At 41.4% G+C, this 25,544-nt stretch overlaps 1 protein-coding gene across 1 annotated transcript in view; it reads right to left on the bottom strand.

The window, feature by feature from the left end:
* Positions 1–426: 426 nt before the first annotated feature.
* Positions 427–25,544, bottom strand: part of USP13 (ubiquitin specific peptidase 13) — a 104,270-nt gene continuing 79,152 nt past the window's right edge. The window contains exons 17-21 of the mRNA XM_054580907.1: positions 24,592–24,735; positions 21,869–22,035; positions 20,194–20,347; positions 6,885–6,969; positions 427–5,284 (exon numbers count right to left, since the gene is read on the bottom strand). Of these exons, the coding sequence (XP_054436882.1) occupies positions 5,191–5,284; positions 6,885–6,969; positions 20,194–20,347; positions 21,869–22,035; positions 24,592–24,735 (644 nt within the window). The 3' untranslated portion in view covers positions 427–5,190. The remainder of the gene's footprint in view (positions 5,285–6,884; positions 6,970–20,193; positions 20,348–21,868; positions 22,036–24,591; positions 24,736–25,544) is intronic.

Raw genomic sequence — 25,544 nt, 5'->3', positions numbered from 1 at the left:
GGGAATTTGCTGCAGCTGCCATACGAAACTTATTCAGCCTAGAAACACGCTGCCATAGAAATGCTGAAATCTCTTGATGCAATTTCTGTCTATCCTGATGGTTCCTGCGTTAAAGTAGTCACCAGCAAACTGAGAGGGAACCACAGGAAGGTCTCGATTGACTCCAGTATTCCACTTGACATCCAGCAGAGAAAGTCTAGGATACCAGACTCCTCCCTGCCTTGGCTCCCCGTTCTTCACAGGGGTCATTTGCCATCGCTGATGTTCCGCTGTTGATGCGCCACGGCAGCCCTGGTGCCCACACAAAGAAACCCTAAAAGGAAATAAAATTAGCCACTGTCTCAAGTTACCTGTTCCACTGATGGATGAGAGCCTACAAAGAGAATTAGTTTACTTGGCATTTTGCAAAAGAAAAAAAAAAAATAGTCATAAAGGGACCTCAGATTGTGAGAATAGCTTTTAATTTTAAAACAATTGAAGCAATAAATCATCCATCTCTCTTCCCATCCCAGGTAAATACTCTCCCAAAACATTTGAGATATTTTAAACACCAACTGTGACTAGTGCAAAATCAAATAAATACAAACACTTTCAGGAGCCAACATCGAAACCTGCTGGGCAGGTGGGCACAGGCGACAAGGCGACAAGCTCAGCCTCTGCCAACGCTGAGAGGAGCGGCACGTCCGGAGCGGCAAGGTTTACAGTTATCTCAACACACCCAGCTCTGAACAGACCGAACAACACTCAGGGAGGGGAAACCACAAGAGAATGTTGCCTCAAGGGAAACAAATGTGTCCAGCACCCTCCTGTGGCTGACATCCTTGGCACCGGAAGTTGCTTGATAAGTAAGTCCCAAGTTAGCAGCTTCTAAGCAAAGCGGAAGGAGCAGGGTTTGGGGCTCATCTGCTTTTGTCTTTTTATTGGGGTCTCATAGATATCGTTTTTTAAGTAGAAAAATCTTCTGTTTTCTGGAAGGTATTCTGTGCCTCACATGCTCCCAACTCCAGCAAAACTATCTGTGTTGCTTCCGTCTATCTAGAGCCTTCGGAGAATCACCTCCCACCCCTGAGGCACCCTGCTGCCTACCTCACGCCACCCACGTCTAGATTAGCACTGCCCAACAGGAGGACAATGAGAGTTACATGTCTAATTTTAATTTTTTTGGTAGCCGCATTAAAAAAACATAAAAAGGAATTAAATTTTAATCTTATTTACCATATTTAAAATATTGTCATTTCAGCATGTAATCACTATAAAATAGATAAAATATTTTACATTCCTTTTTAAAAATTTTTTTTGGTACCAAGGCTTCAAAAGCCGAATTTCAAGAGGCCATCAATTAGCTACATGTGGCTACTGACTCCTGTATTGAATAGCACAGGTCTAGAGACTCTTAATGTAAGCTCTCAGGATGATGTGCGGAGTAGGGAATCTCTGTGGCCTGGTGCAGGTGATCTTCTCCACCAGCTTACACAGCCTTATACAGACCCTTGTGCTGTAACCCAGGACTTCTGCCCTAGGGTAGGGATAGAACCACACTTTATCTAATCCTGTCCCTGGTCCTGCCTCACCCCCTGTCACCTCCCCACAGATGATTTAGCAACCGTGATCCTGCAAGATGAAAAGACATCTTTCTGTGACAGACAACTCTCTCACACTTATTTGGTGATCATAGCTACAACTGAATTAGAGTAAGAAAATATTCTATAAATGTGACAGATTTAGCGGAAGGTAGTTCTGAGGTTTTTCAGAGTGGGAGGTCTTTTAAATGGATTTTTTCATTTTCAAGGGGGATGGTAACAAAGTACCTCATGGACTGGAAAGTGGAGAGTTTCAAGAGTGGTGGAAAAATGGGAAAATTACCAAAGAAAGCGGGAACAGAGGTCAGGGTGGGGACATTAAATGAGACAGGCTCTAAGCCAGGACGGATAAGCTGAAACAAACCAAAAACATAACATCTCACCTAAGTGATCCATCACATCTCGCATGACTGACCCCAGTCGTAACCATGGGAAGATACAAATAGAATCGACTGTTAGAATAGGAAGGGGCTTCTGACTGGGCTTATCTGTCCAGCTGAGAAAAAGGCCCAGAGAGCCCAGGCCCATCCCACGCTGAGGCGGAGTCGGGCTCCAAAGCCAGGTGCTCCCACCGTGAGCTGCAAGGGAGGCTCGGGGATCGATGCTGACGGGAGCCCCAGGGCCCGCCTACTCACATGAGACCTCCTGCAGCCCAGAGTGAGCACAGGGAACGACAGGCACATTCTCTTGTACGTGGGAGACAACAGCCAAGTCAAAATATTGAAGCAATGTGGATGCAAAATGGCATTAAAACGTGATTCTTCCAATAGTCCTTTCTGTATCCTTTTTTCCCTTTAGTAAAAAATATCCCAATTTGAATCAAACTGGATTTCTGATTAGTTATATGAGCATTTAGGTCAACTGACAAAATAAAAACTTTGATACATTGTATTTTCCAAAGACACATTCATTGGGATTTTACACAAATGGATATAAAAGATATTTACAGGAAAAGGGGCTCTCTTTCACATGGACACCCACACACAGTAAGAATTTCACAATTATACCGCCACGCCTCACACAGAGGACTCCTAACAGGCTGACAATCCATTGGCAAAATCCACACATTATTAGTCCAGTTTTCAGTTACAAATAATTTCATCTACAGACATGTGTAAAGTTAAGCAGAATGTTCCAGACATTTATTCCCGGGAAACCTGCCTTGTATATATTAAGGAATACATACAAATACATTTTTAAGCAAGAAAGAAACTCATTATTTGCTCCAGTTTTTCCCCAATTCTCCATCTGAAATAAAGAATAGCACATATACAAAACTTTGCCTTGTAGAAATAGCCCTTTGTTTTTAGAGGCAGGAAAAAAAGGCAGCCATGTTACACATTTTTTATAGTATGTTTAGGCATCAAAAGGGCTAAATTAATTTTTCTACTTAATTAAATTAAATAGTGTATAGCCTATAATTTTCTATACTGATTTTATACCATTTATTTTGCAAAGTTTCATTATAAAATTCTTATTTTGTTCAAAATACACCTGCTATCTTTGTCCATGGTTCAATCCAAATCCCTAATCACCCCCTATATCCCCCCAAAAAGGCCTTTGCTCTGTAATGGCACTGAAAACCGGTCATTTGTGATGTGTGTTTGGGGTCATTACTCTAGGACACTCACTCAGCTCTAAGGAGACTAGAGTCTGTAAGGCTGCTTAGCACGGGGGTTGCTACAGGAGTCAAGGACTCGCGTAAAGCAGGGGGGCTGCTTTAGGGTCTCCGAGTCAGCACTAAAATGTGACACCGGTGGGCAGGGTTCAGTAGAGCATTACTGCACCATGAGCTCCCTCCGTACGCCAATCTCATTGGTTCCCAAATGGAAGAAAACATCAGATGGGAGAAAGACGGGAGCACACTCTACTAGGGCCCACCGAGGCACACCACCTGCTGCCCTTCAAAGGTTCATCATATCACACGTCACCATGTCTTCGAAGCACAGTTGGAAAAAAAAGAGCAGGTGTCCGCACACCCTTGTGCAGACAAAGAAAGTGAGGCACAGGGAGGATGAGGGACCTGCCCAGTCAGGAGCAGCGCCCAGGTCTCCAGGCCACATCCTTGGGCTCCGCACCCCGTGTTCACAGGGCGTAACTGCTCTCCTGTGTGACAGGCCCCACCATAACCAGATAATTCACAACTCACCGGGTCATAATCCACTATCTGTGCTGTATTTCACTCAACTGGTTCTATTTAATTTCCCTACAGTTTCTAGAAAGATCCTTTCTACCAATCATATGCATGTTAAGCGGACAGCAACAACTCTTTTTTCATTTGATTGAATTATCTGAAATAGAAACCCCAGAGAGACTGGATTTTGGTACAGGGCAGTAGAAAAATTCCAGAGCACAATCATTCCATGTTTTCATCACATTTTGAAGTTCTGATCTAATCATAGCTTGCCACTAATACGCTGACATACCAAATGGAAGTGATGGCCTTTCATAATGGCATACCAAGTTTCTTTGCATCTGAAACCCTTAAAGTGCCCAAGATCACATTGTTGGCAGCAGGAGATACACAGTGAAGGCAAGTCAGGAGGTCATGAGCCAAGGAAGGACACAGATGAGACTATGGCGTCCAAAAATGCAGAAACGAAGACAAGCAAAGAACTAAGGGACAAGAAAATTACAGACAAATGTGGGGCACTTAACATGATTCCAAGGAGTTGTCATGTGTTATGGCAAGAAGTATCAGCTAAAAATACACATTATGCCTTAGGGGGAAGGGCTGCTGAGAAACAGAATTCATCTCCCTTTGGCCAAGAATAACGTGCTGCCGGCATCTGGCATCACACCACCAAACGTCACACAGCCAAGTGAATCCTTGACAGCACTTAGAGACACACCTTCGTCCTTTTTATGCCAAAAATGTTAAGTGGGGAACTAATCTGTTAAACTGTTCCTGAGTTATAGTTTCTTTAAAGAATTTACTTGCTTTGTTCCAGCTATGCTTAATGCCACCTGTTTTAAACTTTAAAAACCAACCCGTCACAGATTTCCTCGTTGACCGTAAAGGTCTCAACACTCTCGACTGCGTTCTCACACACATTCGCACGATTGTACTCTGAACTTGGATATGATTAAATTAAAAATATTTCCTTACAGATGCTCTAATCTATTATACATGGATAGGTCAGAAATTACTGTGTTTAATGAAAAAATTATGTCCCAAATAAAGCCCAGCCTAGTTACTGACATTAGATATGAAATCAAAGTGGGCTTTTCATTTGCTGTGGGTAAGGCCAGACCACTGACCCTCAAAGCAAAACAGGCTGGTGGCACATTCCTGCCTTTGAGGCGCCAGTGGCCGACCCCCCACCAGCAACAGGAATACTTTTCTCTTTTAATCATTCTCTCCTTGAACATTTATAAAAAGAAAAACTATCTACAATAGTGTCTCATCACTAATAGAAATCTCTTCCCAGTCTTATTTCAGAAGGCGTCAAATGATGTTCTTTAAATAAACTATAAATACCCCCATGTACTCCTTCATGTCTGGCTGTCCCAACTCCTTTTTTCCTTTTCTCCTTTTCTTTCGTTTTTTTATCTTTTTTTGGCAAATTAAAAAGGCGTATGGCTTCTCGCCGATGGGTACGTCTGAGGTTTAGCTTGGTATCCTGCGGTAAAAGTACATGTAGCCCAGGTCTTTAGGGGGTCTTTCTGAGGCACAAACTTTGTGGTCATTGTAGATCACCCACCTGAGAATAAAAGGCAGAAACATTTGATGGATTTAAGTTGATTACAGGAAATTTTGCAGAAAAAACTTACTGTGCCATACTTACAAGAATCAAGATGTTTTAACATAATCATACTCAAGTTTGTTGTATAAAAAGGAATAGAATGATAGTGGGAAATTACAACTGCTGTGGTATTCCCAAGCTCAATCAAAAAGTAGTTACCTCCTAATATTTTAAACACTTTACTCTCATAATTCTTTTTGCAAAAATCCATAAATAACCTCAAAAATTGAGTCAAAGGATTATGTACAACATTGTTTCAGGACTGGGTATAAAACTAACTAAAAATCAGAAGTAAACAGTCATGCAGTGAACTATTATACAACTATTTAAATGTCTCAAAGAATATTTGGCAATTTGAGAAAATAATCATAATATAATCAGAAGTGAAAAAAAGCAGGCCACAAAATTACATGGGTATATTAAGCTTATATGTAGTATGTGCATAGATAGACTTACACACCCTCTCCCAATGATAATAAAACAAAAAATATATATCCAAATATAGACAATTATTATCACTAGGATTCCAGGTGACATTTCTGTATGCTTTTTTATATTGTATCAATTCTTTACGATGAATTTTGTTGCTTTTAAATTGTAATTAAACTATTTCTCTTAAGTATTTTTAAAAGAACTATCAGGTTTGATAATAAAAAGAATTTACTATAAGTCAAGTCCCTGTGCTCAACTGTTTTATGAATTAAGTGAAGATAAGGCTAAAAGATATACCAAAAGGAACACAATCAAGGGCTGGGTGAGAATGGTCAACTCGTGCAATGTGAGGCGTGGGGTGAGAGGTCAACATCCTATGGGAGAGGCCAAGGTCACATGCTTCTGCAGCGTCCACGTGGTCCACGTGCTGCCCCAAGCAGGAGTGCCGGCCCACAGGCCGCCCGGTGGGGAACTCAAGGAGAGGAGGCCAGCAGGGTTCATGGGGATCTGGCCCCAGGAGAAGGTTCTGAAGGTGGGTGCCGCTTAGCCTCACTCCCAGTTCACCACACACCGAACCATTCCACTCGAGCCAAGAGGCCTACTGTGAGGCCGCAATAAAGCCAAACACTGATGGCTCAGGGTTGCGAGACAAAACACAGGATACCCCGCCAAACTGAATATCAGGTAAGCAACAAATAATATTTTAGTGTAAGTATGTCCCGTGCAATCTTTGAGACATAATTATACTAAAAAGTTATTCACTGTTTATCTGAAATTCAAATTCAGGTGTTCCTTTTGTTGGCTTAATCTGGCAATCCTCTGGAAGCTCCAAATATGCCATATATTCTACTGTAGGGTGCATCTTTTTGGAAAGCTACCTTGGTGTGATAGTATGATGGTCAAGAGTGGCTTTGAATACCAGCTCTGACACAGCTACTAACTAGCTAGGATCAAGCTATTTGGCCTTCTGAGGCTCAGTGTCACGGGGTGTAAAATGCCTTTAAGAGTATATCCTAGAAGGCCACTGTGAAAACCAAATGAAACAACACATGAGCGCCTACAATGCCTAGCACACAGGAGGTGCTCAATAAAACAAATAACATTTTACCTTCTAAAAAAGACTCACCTTCCTTCCTTTTTGATATGGCAAACGTAATGACCACTCATTGTAGATGTTCCCATGTGACTGATGAATGCAAATAATTCGTACACTATGGAAGAGGAAACAACTCAGTGACAAGGCAGCATTTCTAGAAATCAACAGCACTTCTGATCAGAATTTAAAGCCAATAATTGTGTAATCTAGCACCTGTTTACATTGAAACACAAAGTCTACTTACCTTGCTATACAGAGAACACACCCACCGAAAGCAACACCAAATTCAACCTTCAAATTCACAACCAAGTGGGACATAAGACAATCAATGTACAGCTGACATTAAATCCATATCTGAAAGGTTTTTTTAAATCCTACAGCCTAGCCTGATGGCAAGTTCGCGGGTTTCTCAGGATAGTCCCATCTCTCTTCCATTCAAGCACCATAAGCACAGAGAGGTAGTCTCATCTCTCTGGGCTCCCATCTTCACAAAGATGAGAAATCTACACACTTCATGAGGTTGTATGAGGCTTCAATGAGCAATTTGGAATAAAACGCCATACAAATGTCAGGATTGTGAGGAAGACAGCAGGTAACTGTTATCATTCATATAGGAGGGGACAATGCTTCAGAGTATGCTCCTTGTGATTTCTGACTTGTTCATGATTATAAACTATATGGACCAAAATTCAGGCTTCATGCTTTCTGAACAAGGAAACGGCCCCTTAGAGGGAAAGACCGATGTTTATTCTCTAACAAGTACCTCCCATCATAAAGCACAGGATTCTATATCGAATCCATGTTGAATGCATTGCAGCTCCCGCTCTCCTGGCCAAACCCCGGCCTACACAGTAAAGTGAGTTCCAGGGCCAAGTATCGGTCTGCTCTGCAAGCTGTTACAGATCACAGCAAAGTAGGTACAGAAACTGACTATTTACAAACTTTTATAATAATTTGAGAATAATATTCATGTCTGGTGAATTTAATAAGGAGAAATGGGCTTGCCTATTCATTTTTCTGGTACGCAATCTTCACTGCGTTTTTCAAAGTATTGGTTCTAGACAGACCTTTGCCATTTCCCCGCCCTCTCCCCTTTTCGCGTGCTTGCCTTTCAGCCACACTCACCCTTTACTGGGCTGTGAATCCCCCTCCTCATATTACACATCTTCAGCCCATCACACTCTGCTGCTCACCTTCCTCTTCCTCAGGTACTTGCTCCAGGTCACAACCCTCGCCTGGTTGCCCAGCTGCCTCACTGGCTGCTCCTCATCTCCCTGGCCTTTCCGTGTTGACGGCCTGGGGCTCGGGCCTCAGACCTCTTTTTGCACTATCCTGACTGACCTCATCCACTCTCATGGCATTAAATGGAATGATTTTCTTAATTTCCAGAATGTTCATTGTTAATGTATGTTATACAATTGTATTTCGTATATTGATCTTGTTCCTACGAACTTGCTGAACCCATTTATTAGATCCAATAGTTTTTTAGTGGATTCTTTAGCATTTTCTACATATAAAATTGTTATCTGCAAATAGAGGTAGTTTTATTTCTTCCTTGTTAATCGGGATGCTCTTTATTTTTTTTCCTGGCCTCACCGCCCTGGCTAGAACCTCCTGCTGCATAAATAGAAGTGGCAAGAGCAGACATCCTGTCTTGTTCCTGGTCCTAGGAGCAAAGCATTCAGTCTTTCACCATTAAATAGCATGTGAACTGTAGATGCTTTTTACCAAGTTGAGGAAGCTCCCTTTTGCTCCTAGTCTGTTGAACATTCTCTTCTCAGCCTTATTTGTCTCAGTCAATGGCGATCCCTTTTTTCCAGTATCTGAGGGCCGAATCTTGACTTTACTCTCACTCTTTACACACACACCCTCCATCAGCAATCCTGTCAGTGTTTCCTTCAAAATATTCCCAGAGTCCAGCCACTTCTTACCACCTCCACGAGCAACCCCTGACTCAAGATGCCATCATCTCTTGTCTCGATTTTTACATGAGCCTCCTAACTGGGGTCCCTGCTTCCTTCCTTGCCCCCTACCAACTGTTCTCAGTAGGGCCATCAGAGTAGTCTTGAAAGGGAAGTCAAATTGAGGTTATTACTGTCAAAAAAAAACCCTCCAGAGGTGTTCTACGTCCCAAAGTAAAATCCTGCCCTTACAGGAGGCCGTGACGGGTACCCCCCACACCTCCTTGCACTCTCTCACTCGCTCCGCCCCGCCTGCTCTGGCGCCCTGGCTGCTCCTCGAGCACCCGCCAGCATGCTCTGTCCCTCCAGCCTCTACACCTACTGTTCCCTCTCTCTGAAACTCTTCTTTCAGCTGTCACATGACTCACCCCTCACTTCTTCAAGGTCTCAGATCAAATGTCACATCAGAAAGGCCTTCCTGAGCCAACTCACAAGAGAGTAACCCTCCCTTCCACTCCCACCCGGAGCCTGCCTCACTGTTGTCCATATAACATGAACTAACGCCTGCCATGTCACACAGTTACATGCGCATTCATTTACTGCCTACCTCCTTTTATCCCAGGCTAGAATATATCTCCATGATGACAAGAAGTATGTCTGTTTTGTTCACTGAAATATTCTAGGCACAGAGAACAGTGCTCAGCATGCAGAAGGCACTCAATAAGTATTTGCTGAATGAATAAACACATGAGTGAATCAAGGAATGACTCCCTTCACTCTATTCTCTTGTTTTTTATATCATCTTCTAGTGTATTTTTATAAACTACCTACCAAAGTATAAATTGGTAAAATAATTACTTAAAAGAGAAATGAATCAGAGGAGAATGCCCTTCCTACCATTAACTAGCTATCACATCAACTAATAACCAAAAATATCCCAGGTTTGAAACGAGAAACCAGGCAAAGACAGTTGTGAATGACAATCATTTGGCCTGGCACATATTTCCTGAAACAGCGAGTAAAGGACCCTACCCTGCTCTGCCCTCCCTTTCACCCCTCCCCCCCCCCCCAGGTGCTAAAGAGCTCACCCCACCCCGGTAAGCAAGAGGGCGCGGGCTCAGACCTTCTCATGTTTCTTGACCCTGGTTGATTTTTAAAGTTCTTTTTGAATAATTCTATATCAAATTCCAAATCTTCAGTTTGAGAAATACAATGCTGGTCTCCCCAAATGCAGCTGCTGCCTTAGAATTTTCATGAAATAAAGAAAGGACACAAAAACTAACAAGCCAAGTAGAACCAGAGGCATGGAAACAAGGAACAGACTGACAGAGGCCGGAGGGGCACGAGGAGGGGGAGCAGGGTGGAAAGCAGGGGAAGGGACTAGTCAAGGAACATGTATGAATGACGCACAGACATGGACAACTGGGTGAGGAATGACTGTGGCGGGGGGCAGGGGCTGGGCAGAGGAGGGCAAAGGGGGAAAAATTGGGACAACTGTAATGGAAAAGCAATAAAATATTTAATAAAAAAATTTATCCCTAAAGGAAAATAAAAAAAGGAAAGGACACGATAACCCTACCAAGCCCCACACCACCCACACCAAGGAACTGTCCTTCAAAACAATGACTTAAATAATTGATCAGAGTATTTAAATGGTACTTCCCACCACAAGCCAAGGTCACATCAATGAAAAATTGCTCAGACACCAACACAGCCAATGGGTTGACAAAACAAACAGACACAGAGTAAAAGATAAATCCACACAATCAATACACCCAACACGTCCTTAAGCCCCCAAAGCATTCTCCTCCTCTTTGGTTAAAACCAATTCACGTGTAGGTTCAGAATCATAAAAATAAATTAAAGAAAAAAGATTAGCATAAATCATAGTCCTACAATTAAAATTAACCATGTTTATCATTCTAAACACCCATCCCATGCATTATTCAAGACCTCCTGCTAGGAAAAAACAGCAAAAAAGAGAATCACTCTCAACATATTTGCAAAAACTCAACAGGTAAAAAAGAAATCTCAATTAATATTTGTTTCCAAAGAGAAAGTCAAGGTAAATAAACCAAGGAGGGAAGCTCCTCCTGATTCTTTTCCAAGTTCCCAGGGGACCCCTTCTAAAAAATGGCATTATGACACACACTTCCCCCAAAATGTACACACCCCTTTTTTGTGTGGATAGAAAAAGCAGTGTAAAGCAAAGTAATCATTTTTAAAATGTTGGCTTTCAACAGAGAAACTTTCAAAGTACTGGAAATGGTGAACACAACTGTCCAAACCACTGTGTCCAACATCTGGTGACTAGTGTCCCTCTAACGAACCAGAATTAAACAGTATCTGAAACTAGCATCCTTCTTCCTTATTTTCCTCTCCCAACAAAATGTGTCCTTTTTTAACTTAAGAAAATGTTCCCAACCTTTCTAATATGAAGAATTTTTAATAGCAAAATTTTACCACCATCACCCCTACCCAAAGTAAAAGCATTTATTCTTTGAAAAAGCACTGTCCAAAAAAAAAGTATATGAAACTTGGAAAGTAGAAGAGGCAGCAGCAGGCCCACTCGTGTGAGAGCGAGGGGTGGCTTCCCCGGGGTTAGCTTGGGTAGGGCCCAGCACACCGCAGTGACCCACAGGGCAAATCCGGCCCACAGCCTATTTGTGTACTGCCAAGGAGAGAGGGAAGAAGGAGGGGAATGAAACTATGCGATGCCATGCGTAGGGCCCACAAAGCCTGAAACATGTATTTACTATCTGGTAAAAGAAAAGTGTTGCCGGCCCTCGGCTACTGGGAAGGACTTAGTTCATCTCACTGCTTACTGCTGATTAAAGGTCCCAGACTGAGTGAACTTACCTGACTGCTATGGTAGATTTTTGTCCGGTAAAGATACAAAAAAATTCCTTTCCAGTGGAACATAGAACCTCAAGGATTTATGGTCCCGGTAGACACTCGCTTTATATCTAACTCAGCAATGAAACTCTCTTTAAATATCCTTAGCTTTTCAGATGCTTTTGATTCAGTAATAACACTAAACAGCTTCTCTCATTAGTTATGAGTCAAAGAAAATTTGGTATGTGTTCAGTTTATATGTACTTGAGAGTCATGACTTTACCTTATTGAAAATCATAGTTCAACAACACATAATGCACAAAAGCAACTCGAGATTCCGGAGTGCAATTAAATTAGTTTATATTTTATAAACCATTGTAGCACGCACATGTATTTGAAAAGCAGCAATATGTCTTAAGTGTTAGACACATTAGTGGGGCCTGCAGACAGTGCCCAGAAACAGAAAGACCGAAAGGGTCCTTGAAATAACCACCAAGACCCAGGGGCCCTGTGGCCTCCAAACTGAGCTTTCCAACTCTTACCTTCCTAAGGTGAATAATTTGTTTCGTTACCCATCTTTACCTCCCTCTGTACAACAAAGGGGGAAACATTATCCCCAGCTGACTAACATTTGACTCATAATTATCCTATATCTGCAAACAACGTCTACCCCCAACAATTTGATTTAGAAAACTTCTGAGTTCCCAAAAAGAGGAGGAGGATTTGGGTAAATCAGTCCATAGCTCAAAGCAGCTAACAACATGGACAAACTTCAAAAGTGTCTATAAATGGCCTCCCGCACCCCAGCTGCCTCGGAATTACCAATCCCCCGACTTCTCTTTGTTACACTGCCTAAGACTCCAAATAGTAAATACTTCCCGCCAAGATTAATCATTCTCAGTCCTTCGTGCTTTAGTGTAAATTAGCTGACTCCACAGAGCGGCTTCCTCTTAACTTCCAATAGCACCAGTGGAAGAAAGAAAAAAAGAAAAGGAATTACAAACAGGTGCTGGAGTGGGATGAGAATTAGAGCCCAGATGTGTTAAGTGTGTGTGGCTTTACTCTTAGCTCCCCTGTGTGGCTACACCTCCTGCTCTCCAGATCCTATTTCCGCTGCATTCCTCAGGGATCTGGGCAAGTTGGGGGCCTCACCATTATGTAAAGGAAATGTCTCTGGACTCCCCTTGCTGGTAAATCTCGGCTGCAGCAGCAGATGTCTAAGTCAATCCAGTGATGAGGTTGAAGGAGACAGAGCAGGTTTTGAGTAATCCCAGCCTAAGCCCATTGTAATTACATTAGCAGCCAGCTCTTTATTTAAAATAAATAAATAAATAAATGCTCATTTAAGTGCGATACAGAAACAGAAATGATTTTACAAATGGCAGAAGCCCAGATAGGTCAGACCAAAGGCCTGATTTTCCACTTTTTTGAGATTTTAAAACACACATCAGAAAATTAGGTGCTAGCCCTAAAATGGTGATAAATAGAGCCTTCCAAAAAAGAGACCCCTGCTTCCATTCCAATACAGAAAATCTGAAAAGAAGTATCTCAATAGGGGGTAAAGGAGAACGTGCACAGGCTCCAAAGTCAGACAGCCCTGAATTTCAAGCCAGTTCCACCACTAAAAGTCACTACACCCATGGGAGCCTCCACTGAATACCCTGCTTGTAAAAGTGAAGGAAATGCTTAGAGGATACATTCAATAATGGCCAGCTACCATTTCACCAAGTGTTAATAGCGCTAAGCCATTTAAGCAAATTAGGTAACATTTAAATACAAGAATTTCATGTAATGGCATTACTTTCTCACGCAAAAAGATAGCAGCAGTGCCCTGGCTGGTGTGGCTCAGTGGATGGAGTGCCGGCCTACAAACTAAAGGCTTGCCAGTTCGATTCCCAGTCAGGGCACATGCCTGGGTTGCGGGCCAGGTCCCCAGCAGGGGGCGCACAAGAGGCAATGACACACTGATGTTTCCCTCTATTTCTCCCTCCCTTCCCTTCTGTCTAAAAATAAATAAAAATTTTTAAAAAATTAGAAAAATATAGCAACAGTGAATTTTAATTAACACGTTCCCTAAAAAAAATTTTATAATTTATTTTTATTGTATTTTTCCATTATTGTTTGTCCCCCTTACACCCCCTCCCCACCCCCCACAATCACCAGACTGTTGTCCATGTCCATGAGACTTTTTTCCTTTTTTGCTCAATCCTTCCACCCACTAACCATTTGACGCAAGTGCTTATTTAATCCTTGTCCTTGGTAACAGAAACTGTTTTCTAGTTCAAACACCAAACTTGTCCTTTTCAGCTTTAACCTGGATAGTCATGTCCCAGTAGCCACTCTCTTTCTTCTTAAGGCAACACCTAATCGTGCTTTTAAGGTGTATTTCTCTACCTTAAACGGAGTTAGATCCACTTGGAGAGCTACTGAAACACAGGTGGCTGGGCCCGCTTCCAGGGGTCCTGATGCAGTAGGTCTGGGTGGGGCCCAGGAATTTGCATTTCTAATAATTCAGAGGTGATGCTGATTCTGCTGGACCAGAAGCCCCCCTGAACTAGGGCTTGATGGGGCCAGCACTTCCCTTCCGTGCTCTCAAGCTAGGCAGGAAAACGTCTCCACCCTCAGGCTCCATGCAGGGGGCCCAGGACCCGGGAGAAATGGCCACACACTTGTGTCTCAGATTCTCAGGGCCTTTGCTGAGGGGACCAGATTCTTCCTGCTGGATTTGAATCTGGAAGGCACAGCCATCCATCCCGTGGTCATCAGGGAGAGCCTGTCTGAGACCGGAACCAACTCCAAGGAAGCAGAGCCAACACGCACTTTCAGATAAAAGGGTTTCAGTCCCGGAGCCAAGGGCAAGCCTGAGGCAAGTCTCCCTGGGACCTTCCCGCATTTCTGATACTATACTTCCCTTTCTGCTTAGACAGGCATTGCTCAGTACTCCTGCTGCTTTACAGCAGAATCCTGAAAACTCTGCTGGTCAGTTTTATCTGGTTTATTTGTCTGTCTGTCTGTTTTGGCTCTTCATTTTGTTCCTAAATACCAACTGCCCTTACATTTAATTTTTTTAATTGATTTTAGAGAGTGAGAGAGAGGGAGAGAGAAAGAGAGAAAAACATCAATTTGTTGTTCCACTTCTCCATGCAGTAATCATTGGTTGATTCTCGTATATGCCCTGACCAAGGATTAAACCCACAACCTTGTCGTATTGGATCGATGCTGTAACCAACTGAGCAAGCCAGCCAGGACTCCCTCACCATTAAATTGTCTTTCAATACACCCCACGTTAAAATACCTCCACCGATTCACTAACCAACCAAAAAAAGAAAAAAAGTAAGCAACGTACCTACACAGAATATACGACAGAATATACATCTCCCCAAGTTAAAATATCAATTTAATGTAATTCTAATCAAATCCCTGCAGAATGACCAATTATAAGATCAGGAACTTTCCATTCAAAAATAACAATTTAGAAAATATAACGGGAAAATTTTTATTCATCAGTAACACAGAAAATGGAATTCTGAGAAGTAACTGACCCAGAAATCCATAGGACATTTATAAAGAAAATCATAGCTTTGCAGGGGCTGGAGAAGAGAAACAGGAATCAAAGGAAAAGGATAACATGTTTCAGGCAAGGAAAAAATCAAATACTGTAAAGATGCCAGGTATTCTGAAACTAACAGCTAATACATGAAACTCTCATACAAATCGATGAAAAACAGCTGAAAACCTCAATAAAAATGGGAAGTGGGCCGAAGGCAACGAAGAAGCGATTAACACAAGAAGAAAAACAAGTAGGCAATAAAAATATTAAGAATTATGAACAGTGTTCAGCCCGACAGGGAACAGGAGAGCTGCTGGGCTGCATTTCTGGGGGGTGAGGTAATGATCCTGTATTAAAACCTAAAATAACGTGGGTTTTGACACAAAAACTTCTCTTCTAGAAATTTACTCTAAGGAAATAATCAAATGAATGTTCACTATAGCATTATTTTTAATAAAGAAGAAAGGAAGGGAAGAAACTTAAATGTGAACAAATGTTTATTACCTCGTGACTAAAAGTGGCCTTTGCTGTACTTCTGTCAATATAATTCATCCTTTAAGAAAAACTTTAAAAATCACTGCTGTTAGCTTATGAATGTACAAATAACCCCATTATTTGAAACACTTTCTGTAATCATCTTTTATTTAAATCATAACTAGTTGGCCAAAAATTAGGTATATAAATTATGGTACATCTATATAATGAAATGTTATTAATACATGTTCAATGATCTAGACTTAAGTATATGGACACTCACAGTTAGGGGGCAAGCAGATTATAAAACACCATGTATAGAATAGAATTTATATTTTTTATAAATACACATATTTATATTCATTTTTATATATTTGTATAGACAGGTCTAAAGAATAACACAAAACATTAATAGTGGTTGGACCCTACAGGACACCTACTACATTAGGCCACACTACCAAGACAGGGAGTCAAAGCAGCTCTGCCTAATACATAGAAACAAACACAGGGAGACTGCCAAAACAAGGAGACAAAGAACAGGGTCCAAATGAAAGAACAGATCAAATATCCAGAAAAAAGCTAAACAAATGGAGATAAGCAATCTATCAGATACAGAGTTCAAAACACTGGTTATAAGGATGCTCAAGGAACTTAGTGAGGACCTTAGCAGCATAAAAAAGATCCAGTCAACCCTGACTGGCGTGGTGCAGTGGATTGAGTGCCAGCCTGAGAAACAAAGAGTCACTGGTTCGATACCCTGTCAGGGAACATGCCTGGGTTGCAGGCCGGGTCCCTGGTAGGGGGTGTGCAAGAGGCAATCACACATTAATGTTTCTCTCCCTCTCTTTTTCCCTCCTTTACCCTCTCTGTAAAAATAAATAAATAAATAAATAAATACCCAGTCAGAAGTGAAGAATACACTAATCGAAATAAAGAACAATTTACAGGGAACCAACAGTGAAGTAGATGAAGCTGAAAATCAAATCAATGAGTTGGAATATAAGGAAGACGAAAAAAAAATCAGAACAAGAAGAAAAGAGAATCCAAACAAATGAGGACAACTTCAGGAGGTCCAACATTTGCATCACAGGAGGAGAAGAGAAAGAACAAGAAATTGGAAATCTCTTTGAAAAAAAAATGAAAGAAAACTTCCCTAATTTGGTGAAGGAAACAGACATGCAAGTCCAGGAAGCACAGAGGGTCCCAAACAAGATGGATGCAAAGAGGCCCGCTCCAACACACATCGTAATTAAAATGCCAAAGGTTAAAGATAAAGAGAGAATCTTAAAAGTAGCAAGAAAAAAGAAGTTAGCTACCTACAAGAGAGTTCTTGTAAGACTGTCAGCTGATTTCTCAAAAGAAATTTTTCAGGCAAGAAGGGATTGGCAAGAAATATTCAAAGTCATGAAAAGCAGGGATCTACAGCCAAGATTGCTCTTCCCCGAAAAGCTATCATTTAGAATCAAAGGGCGGATAAAGAGCTTCCCAGACAAGAAAAATCTAAAGGAGTCCATCATCACCAAACCATTAATATATAAAATGTTAAAGGGGCTTATTTAAGAAAAAGAAGAAGATCAAAACTATGAACAATAAAATGGCAAAGATACATATCAATCAACAGTTGAATCTGAAAAGCAAACAAGAAGAACAGAGACAGAATCACAGATATGGAGAGTGTTTTGATGGTTGCCAAATGGGAGGGAGGTGTCAGGTAATGCGAGAAGAGGTAAAGGGATTAAGAAGTACAAATAGTCACAGAATAGCCATGGGGATATAAAGTACATTCTAAGAAATGGAGTGGCCAAAGAACTTATATACATGACCCATGGACATGAACAACGGTGGGGAATTGCCTGAGGAAGTGGGTGCTGGATGGAAGGGGGAAAAGGGGGGAAAATCAGGACAACTGTAATAGCATAATCAATAAAATACAATTTAATAAAATATTAACAGTCATTATGACCGAATAGTAGGATTGTAGAGTCATTTTTATTTTCCTCTTTTCAAATATATGTATTTTTTTCAAGTTGCTAAAATTAGTATACATCCGTTTAATAAGAAAAAATAAATAATATAAGTGATCAATTTTTTAAAGGAAAAAGAGAGAGAGAAGCAACTGACAAGCGTTCAGGTGCTAATGCTACAAAACACAAGAAAATCTCTTTTTCTTTCCTGTGATACATGCAAAGTTACACGAAATAGAACGCTGATTCCTCCATGTGGCACTTGCTGGATAAAGCGAAAAAACTACCCCTGTCACCGCCAACCACCTCCTGGCATTCATTCAATCCTTCATTCATTCATTCATTTGCTGATCAATTCCCAGGGGTTAGGCACAGCACTAAAAAGACTACTTTAAAAACATCTGTTCACAAACAAAATGCATTTGTGGAGTGAGGGTGGCTTTGTGTTTGTCGGTTTTTCATAATAAAAATTTTTACCTCCTACTGCCCATATGCGACTTCTCATAGCACCTCATTGTCTCTTCCTCCACCCCCACCCACAAGTGACCTAAATTTGGAGGCAATGAGGAATAAGGCCACAGAGTCTGACCCACAGTGCCTTTCAATTAAAGGGTGCTTGAAAGTATCACATCCTATTCAAGGATGCAACTCAAACACCAGCAGTGCCAGGAATATCTGCCGATCACTCTGAGTTCAGGAAGCCCAAGTTGAGGATGTGGCTGTTCATATTATTAGTGACCATCTTTGAGAGAGTGGCTGGGGTCCCTCCAGGCTCCACCAGAGACGGAAAACCCTAATGATCAGGCTCCCCCTCCTTTTGCAGCCAAATATCTTGGCAGCTCTACAAAGGACCCATCTCATGGTTTATTCCTTCTGTGAGAAAGACTCACCAAAGTCCATTACAGAAAGTCAAGGAAGCAGTGAGCCAACAGACACATAACACCTAATAAATCCTGCTCATGAATTATTGAGTAACTTGTCTATTAACAGAGTTTAATATTTTAGGCAAAGCACTGGTTTCTAAACAGTATTACAAGATCCTTTAGATGACTTTGAAAGTTGGGAAAACTCCCTCTCATCCTTTTCTCACCTATTTTATATAAAAGAAGAAGAAAGTTTCCCACCCACCCTCTCTCTCTCTAGAGCTAGATCAATACGTACATTTTAGGTCTGGTAAGACCATGAATAAGTGGAGCTACAGCCATATGACAATAGGAACCAATGCTGCTAGTGTGAATTTAATGAAATCCAATTATTTTTTACTTTGTACTTTCTATGTGCTAGACACCAGGAGCTTTACAAAAGTAAAATGGCCTCTGTCCTCCACAAGTTTCCAGTCAAATGGGAGAGGGATAGTGACATAACTAATTTTATTCCAAGATGAATTTGATACCACTAATAACAGAAGAACAAACACATGCTGCATTGCAGTGGCTTTGGGCCCAGGCTCCGGAGGCAGACTGCCTGGGTTGGAGTTCTGGTTCTACCCATCACGTGGCTACGTGACCTTGGCAATTAACCTTCTTTACCTCAGGTTCTTCATCTGCAAAATCTACCATGTAGGATAATTCTGAGGATTAAAGATGGCACAATGCAAGTGTTGTCAATATTGGTGTAATTATTATGAGCATATGAGGTAAGGATGGACTGATTATGACGAGGACCTGGCAAAGCCACCCTGAGAAACAGAATCTGTGGCTCCGCTTTGAATCATGGTTAGGGTTTTAGTGTGTGGCGATGGGAGAGAAGCACATTTCACAGTTAAAGATTAACCTGAGTGAAGAAGAGGGTCGATGGCAGCTGAGTGGGCTGGTGCTGTGGCTGTAGTACCGGACACCTGAACTTGGGCGGAGGGCGGGGGGAGGGCAGAAGATACTGAGAAACAAGGGACGCTGACATCTGATTGGAGGAGGTGACGGATGCCAGACTAAAGACCCTGAACATTATTCTGTGGCAATGACAGTCTGAGAAGCAGGGTTATCACGATGTTCAAGGACAACGGACTCTGGGTTTGAATCTTGGCTCCACCTCTTAAGAGCTGTGCGACCTCAGGCAAGGTATCTAATCTTTCTGTGCCTCTGTTTTCTCACCTGTAAAATGAGTGTGTTAAGGATTAAATGACTGTGTGTATGCAAAGTGTTTAGAACAGTGGCTGGCACATAGTGACACACATGAAGTGTTTGCTCTTAAAAGGTAGAAGACTGGCTTATGGCAACTCTTCCTGTCATCCTGACAACCCTTCAGAAAACTATCAGTAGTTAATATGGACGACGACAGCGTCACAGGTGTAAGACTGCTCCTCAACTGTTCAAAAACACATGAAAATAAGTGTTCTCTTTCAGACAAAAAACTTCCATGGTTCATGACAAAAGTTTATCTCACAGGAGAGAAAAAGTCAAAGCTGCCACTAAACTTAAAAACACACACACTACTAGGTGACATGACTGAGTCTGTCCATGATAAGTGGCAAAATGCATCATGTAAGGGAAGACGAGATCTGTGCTCATTTTTGAATGATGGCAAAGGTTTTCGTGCGAGTGAGCGGTCAGAGAGAAAGTCATGGGCTAAGTGTACAGTCACAATTGCTGAGACAGTCCCTCAGGCAAGAAACTTACTTCCAGATCCATCCTTGACTCTAGGTCCTTCAGGCTTGGCCTCGGAAATAATGTTGGCATTGGCGTTGTTCTCCATCTCAATCACAAAGTCACTGTCCTCCTCAAACTCAGGGTGGCTAAAGATCCAATCCAGGGCCCTTTCCAGGTTACTATTCTAATAAAATAAAATAAAATATTTTTACAATGTACGCAGTCCCCAGGCCTCATTATATCCTGACCATTTGAACCGCAATGTCAAGCAGCCAGCGCAGGAGGCCAGAATTCATTAGTCCTAAGTGTCTTCGGAGTAAGAAGCTCTGACTCTGCATATAAAATGCACTTGGCATTCTGCACGCTCCCACGCAAGGGCTGTAGCTAGATTCACTGGGAAACAGTTCTGAGCAGCAGATCAGCATTCCAACGCCCAGGTCAGCCTTTGCTCAGCATTTCTGGAGGCTGATGCTGATAATGATGGGTGCAGAATGCCAAAAAGCTTGGCATCTCTTCAAGTGCAGCCCCTTCTAAGACACAATAATTGCACACACTACATTCTCTACCAACTGTGTTTGCTGCAGATAGCCATGCCAGGTAGAAGGGTGCCCATGCCAGTACGATATTATTGCCTCGTCTCCGCAAATGTTGGCACAATGGTTGAACTGCAGCAGAGACAAAATTAATGCCTTGATTAATGATAACAACACTGATTAATGAAGTTAAATTTTTTAAACTGACCCCTGTGCAGTTCAAACCAACTGACTAAAAAAACATGTCCATCTCTTCCTGTTTGTGATATCACTGGAGGGATAATGAGTTTATTTAGACACAGTGAGAATTTCCAATGAAAGAATAAAGCAAGTAAAATAAGCAGGACATAAGCAAGTACCCTGAGTGAAACAAATACTAGGTGAGAGGTTGCAGCCGAGGACTGACGGCGACCTCAGCAATGCACCCCAGCAGGCAACCGTCAGGACAGGCAAGAAGGAATCGGCAGCAGACAACCATTCAAAAATGGAACACAGGGTGGCAAGGAAGAATGGGTTTAAAAAAAAAAAAAAATAAGTACTTTCCCTCAATATTAAACAGCTATCTGCACTGCAAAAGGAAGACTTCTATCTATCCTGCAGCTTCCTGGTGCCTTCTCTCCTGCCAATATCTGAAAGTTCAGGAATACCGAAAGACCCTTCTCTCATTGCAGAGAGAAACAGAAGCAGAGAATTCCAAGGAGCCATTCAGTCTCCACCATGAGGACTTCTGGGGACATTTCTCCAAGGTCATCGTATCAGAAAAGCATAATTTTTCCTAGAGAATTGACTTACTGAATACAGAATCTCATGCATCCCTCTCTGCTCTAAGGCCATAAGCAAGCTCCAAGCCAAGTCTCTGACCTTGTTAACAAACATTAAGAGGATATGGAGTTTCTTTCGGTTTGGTCTTCTTGCCCCAGCTGTATTATCTCCCTATTTTTTTTGTCTCCCTAGTTTTAAACTCTCTGTATGATTCCCTCATTCATTTATTTGAGCTTTATATATACAGTATGCAAATAAATCTCTGTGGGCCACCCATGGTGGGGTATAGAGTGAAACAAACATAACCCAGAATAATCAAAGGATATTGGAAAGTCTCAATTGCTATTGATGAAATACAAACCACTCCAATAAGAGGAGAGGATACAACATGGTCAGTCTCTTGTGCTTACCGTGGCTCGCAGTGCCTGAATGGCCTGATTTCGATGGAATCCCATGGAGGTAATAATAGCTATAATCTCCTCTGGAGGCTGGTTATCCAACCCAGTAGCACCAAAAATAGAGGCTCCAGCAGAAGTTGCCCCTCCATAACCAGGCATGGTCAATGGTTCAGCAAAATCTGGGGAAAATAAGCACACACTTAGGCCTTCTTTCTTCTTTGGTCTTAAAATAAATAACACTTCAAAGCCAAGAAGGTAAAATACCTACAAAGTTAAAATAATCAAGACAATCAGTAGTGGCATAAAGATAAACATAGAGATCAACAGAATAGAATTGAGTGTCCAGAAAAAAGCCCATATATGAGGTCTGTCTGGGAAAAGTCCAGCCATTGTTAATATGAGAATTCTTTGTGCAACATCGATGCAACCTAGCAGCCAAGGACGGTGCATTGTGCACACATGAACAATGAACAACTTCACTGTACTAGTCAGTGGGGGCAGTAGATGCCATTGAGGGAGCATGTGTACTGTGTGGCTCTCACATTCAAGATGCCTGAATGAACAGAGCAAAAAATCTGCATCAAATTTCGTGTTAAGCTTGAACATTCCTCCATGGAAACTATCTGGATGATTCACAAGGTGGCAGTTATGGGCAATTGGTGATTGGCAGCTTCTTCATGACAACATATCCCCTCATGCATCACGTCTCGTGCAGTTTTTTGGCTGCACATCAAATTACCCAGGTGACTCAGCCCCCGCTACAGCCCAGACTCGGCGCCCTGCGACTTCTGGCTTTTCCCCAAACTAAAATCCCCTGTGAAAGGGAAGAGATCTCAGGCCTTCAGTGAGATTCGGAAAAATATGACAGAGCAGCTGATGGCAATTAGAACTGTGTGAGGTCCCAACGTGCTTACTTTGAAAGGGGCTGAGATGTCATTGTCCTATGTACAATGTTTCTTATATCTTGTATCGTCAATAAATGTCTCTATTTTTCATATTACATAGCTAGATACCTTCTGGACAGACCTCATATATCTATGGTCAAATGATTTTCAACAAGGCTACCAAGACCATTCAATGGGGAAAACACAGTCTTTTCAACAACGGTGCTCAGACAATCGCATATCTATCTACATACATGCAAAAGAATGAAGGTGGACCTCTACCTCACACCATACACCAATATTTACTCAAAATGGATCACTGACCTAAATGTAAGAGCTAAAACTACAAGACACTTAGAAGAAAACATATGAGTAAACCTTTGTGACCTTGGGTTAGGTAATGGTTTCTCAGATAAAACACCAAAAGCACAAGTGACAAAAGATCAAGCAAAAAGGAAAAACGATTCATGGACATGGACAACAGTGTGATGATTGCAGTGGGAGAGAGTGAAAGGGGGATAAATGGTAATGGGGGGAAAAAAGAAAAAAAGATAAATTACACATCATCAAAATTAAAAATTTCTATGCTTCCAAAGATGCCATCAAGAAAATGACATGAAAACTCACAGAATGGGAGAAAATGTTTCCAAATCACATATCTAAGGTGCTTATATTCAGAATACAAAGAACTCTCAAAATTCAGTAATAAAAATACAAATAGTTTCATCAAAAATGGGCAAAGGATTTGAAAAGACCAATAATATGAAAAGATGCTGTACATCATTAAGTCGTTAGGAAAATGCATATCGAAACCATAATGAGATACCATTTCACATCCACTGGAATGGCCACAATGAGAACATTAACAGGTTGGTGAGCTATGGAGAAACTGAAACCTTCAAACATTGCTTGTGGAATGTAAAACAGTGCAGCCATTGATGAAAGCAATTTGGCAGCTCCTCAAGAGGTTAAACATAGAGGTACCATATGACACAGTAACTCCACTCAAGAGAAATGAAAATGTGTCCACATAAAGTATTTATAGCCCCATAGTTAACAACCAAAAAGTGGAAACAACCCAAGAGGCCATCAATTGACAAAAGGATAAATAAAATGCAGTGTGTCCATACAATAAAATTATTATTCAGTCATAAGAAGAAATGAAGTACTGACACATGCTATGACACAGATGAATCTTGAAAGCACTGTGCTAAGTGAGAGAAACCAGACACAAGAGATCTGGTATTGCACGATTCCACTTGCATGTAATATCCAAAACAGGCAAGGCCGCAGGGCCAGAAAGTAATTGCCAGGAGATAGGAAGAACAGGGAATGGAAAATGGCTGCTAATGCGTACAGGATTCCTTTCCAGGGGACGAAATTGTTCTAAATTTAGATAGTGGTGATAGTTGTACAACTCTATAAATTCACTAAAAATCACTTAAGTGTATACTTTTAATGAGTGAGTTATCTTCATAAAGTAGATAAAAGTAAAAGCTAACTAAACAGACCCCATGTCTTCATGCACATTTTTCTACTTCAAGCCTTCATCGTCTTCCCTGCTAGAGCTGTATGCCACATGTTTCCAGTGGTCTTTTTGCCACTTTGAAGGCTGAATTATATCTCAACAAAGCTACTACTTAAAAAAAAAAAAAAAAAGAGGAAAGACAAACACTGTAACTTTGCTCCACAGGCAAAGGTAGCCCCGCACACACATACCACGCACACACACTGCAGCAGATTATGAACTAAAAAGTCATTGTGGGGAAAGATCCAGAGGACATGGAAGGAACAAGTCATCACTAAGGACTGCATTAGACTCCAAAGTTATTCTGTTCTTCAGCCACGTACCTGGCTCTTCCATGTGAACAATGATCCAGTTGAAGGCCACCTCGGCTCCCATATTTCCAGTAAAGTACACAGCCTTCCGACATGCTTCCAGAGGGAAACCCATCTCGGCCAGTTGCATCACCGATGACTCATCGATGTCTGATGCTACAGAGCACAATAGGGTATTCTGATTTAAATAGGTAAACTCTCTTCTTGTCTCAGCTTCCCTTCACCCCTTTATCCACATGCCATCCAAAGAAAGTGCTATTTTGTTTGGTGTAAAAATGGTGGTTCAACTTTGTGTTGTTTTGCTTTATGCCATCCAAATATTAAGCTATTTCAGTTGAGCTGACCTAAATCTTTGCCCTCAATAGGAACCCATGATAATCACCTGGGCAATCCAAGCACTTAAAAACAATGCTCTAATTTTGCAAGGGGAGATTGAGTGTATTCCCAGAACTCATATCATACTCAAGACCTCTCGGCAGCCTCTCCTATGACTGAAATTTGAAGAGAAAAGCCTTATCTACAGCTCAGAAGGCCTGTTTCTTAAATCTCACAGGAAGTCATCGCAGGCCTTTAGGTATATCAGTAATCAAAGGAAGTAATCAGCTCTGGGAAATAGAGAGCCCAAAGGTTAACAACAGTTTGTCTCCAGAAAGGCTTTGTAGATAAAAATATTCAAAGCGTTTAGTATTAAACATTACCTCTTTCTCCTAATTAATATCTAAATATTCACTACAGTTTATTTTTTATTGTTCTTTTTAGAAAATCAAGGGAATTAAAGGAAATAAAAGACTACAAAATTAACACACAATCCAATGAAACTGATAACCTTGAGAGTATTAATTAATACTACTATGTCCTGTCAGCTGTGTTGTCTTCATATGTATCAGCATTGGAAATATAAAAAATGACTGGCCACCGTGCTACCATTGCAGAAAAAGGCCTCCTCATATGGCCAGAAAGGAAAG

The sequence above is a fragment of the Pteronotus mesoamericanus genome, unplaced genomic scaffold (assembly GCF_021234165.1).
Source record: "Pteronotus mesoamericanus isolate MK-2021 breed Mesoamerican mustached bat unplaced genomic scaffold, CSHL_Meso_final contig_116, whole genome shotgun sequence".
In the NCBI taxonomy this organism is placed as follows: Eukaryota; Metazoa; Chordata; class Mammalia; order Chiroptera; family Mormoopidae; genus Pteronotus; species Pteronotus mesoamericanus.
Note: the sequence above shows the minus strand (reverse complement) of the source record. Positions and strands in the feature narration are given on the sequence as shown.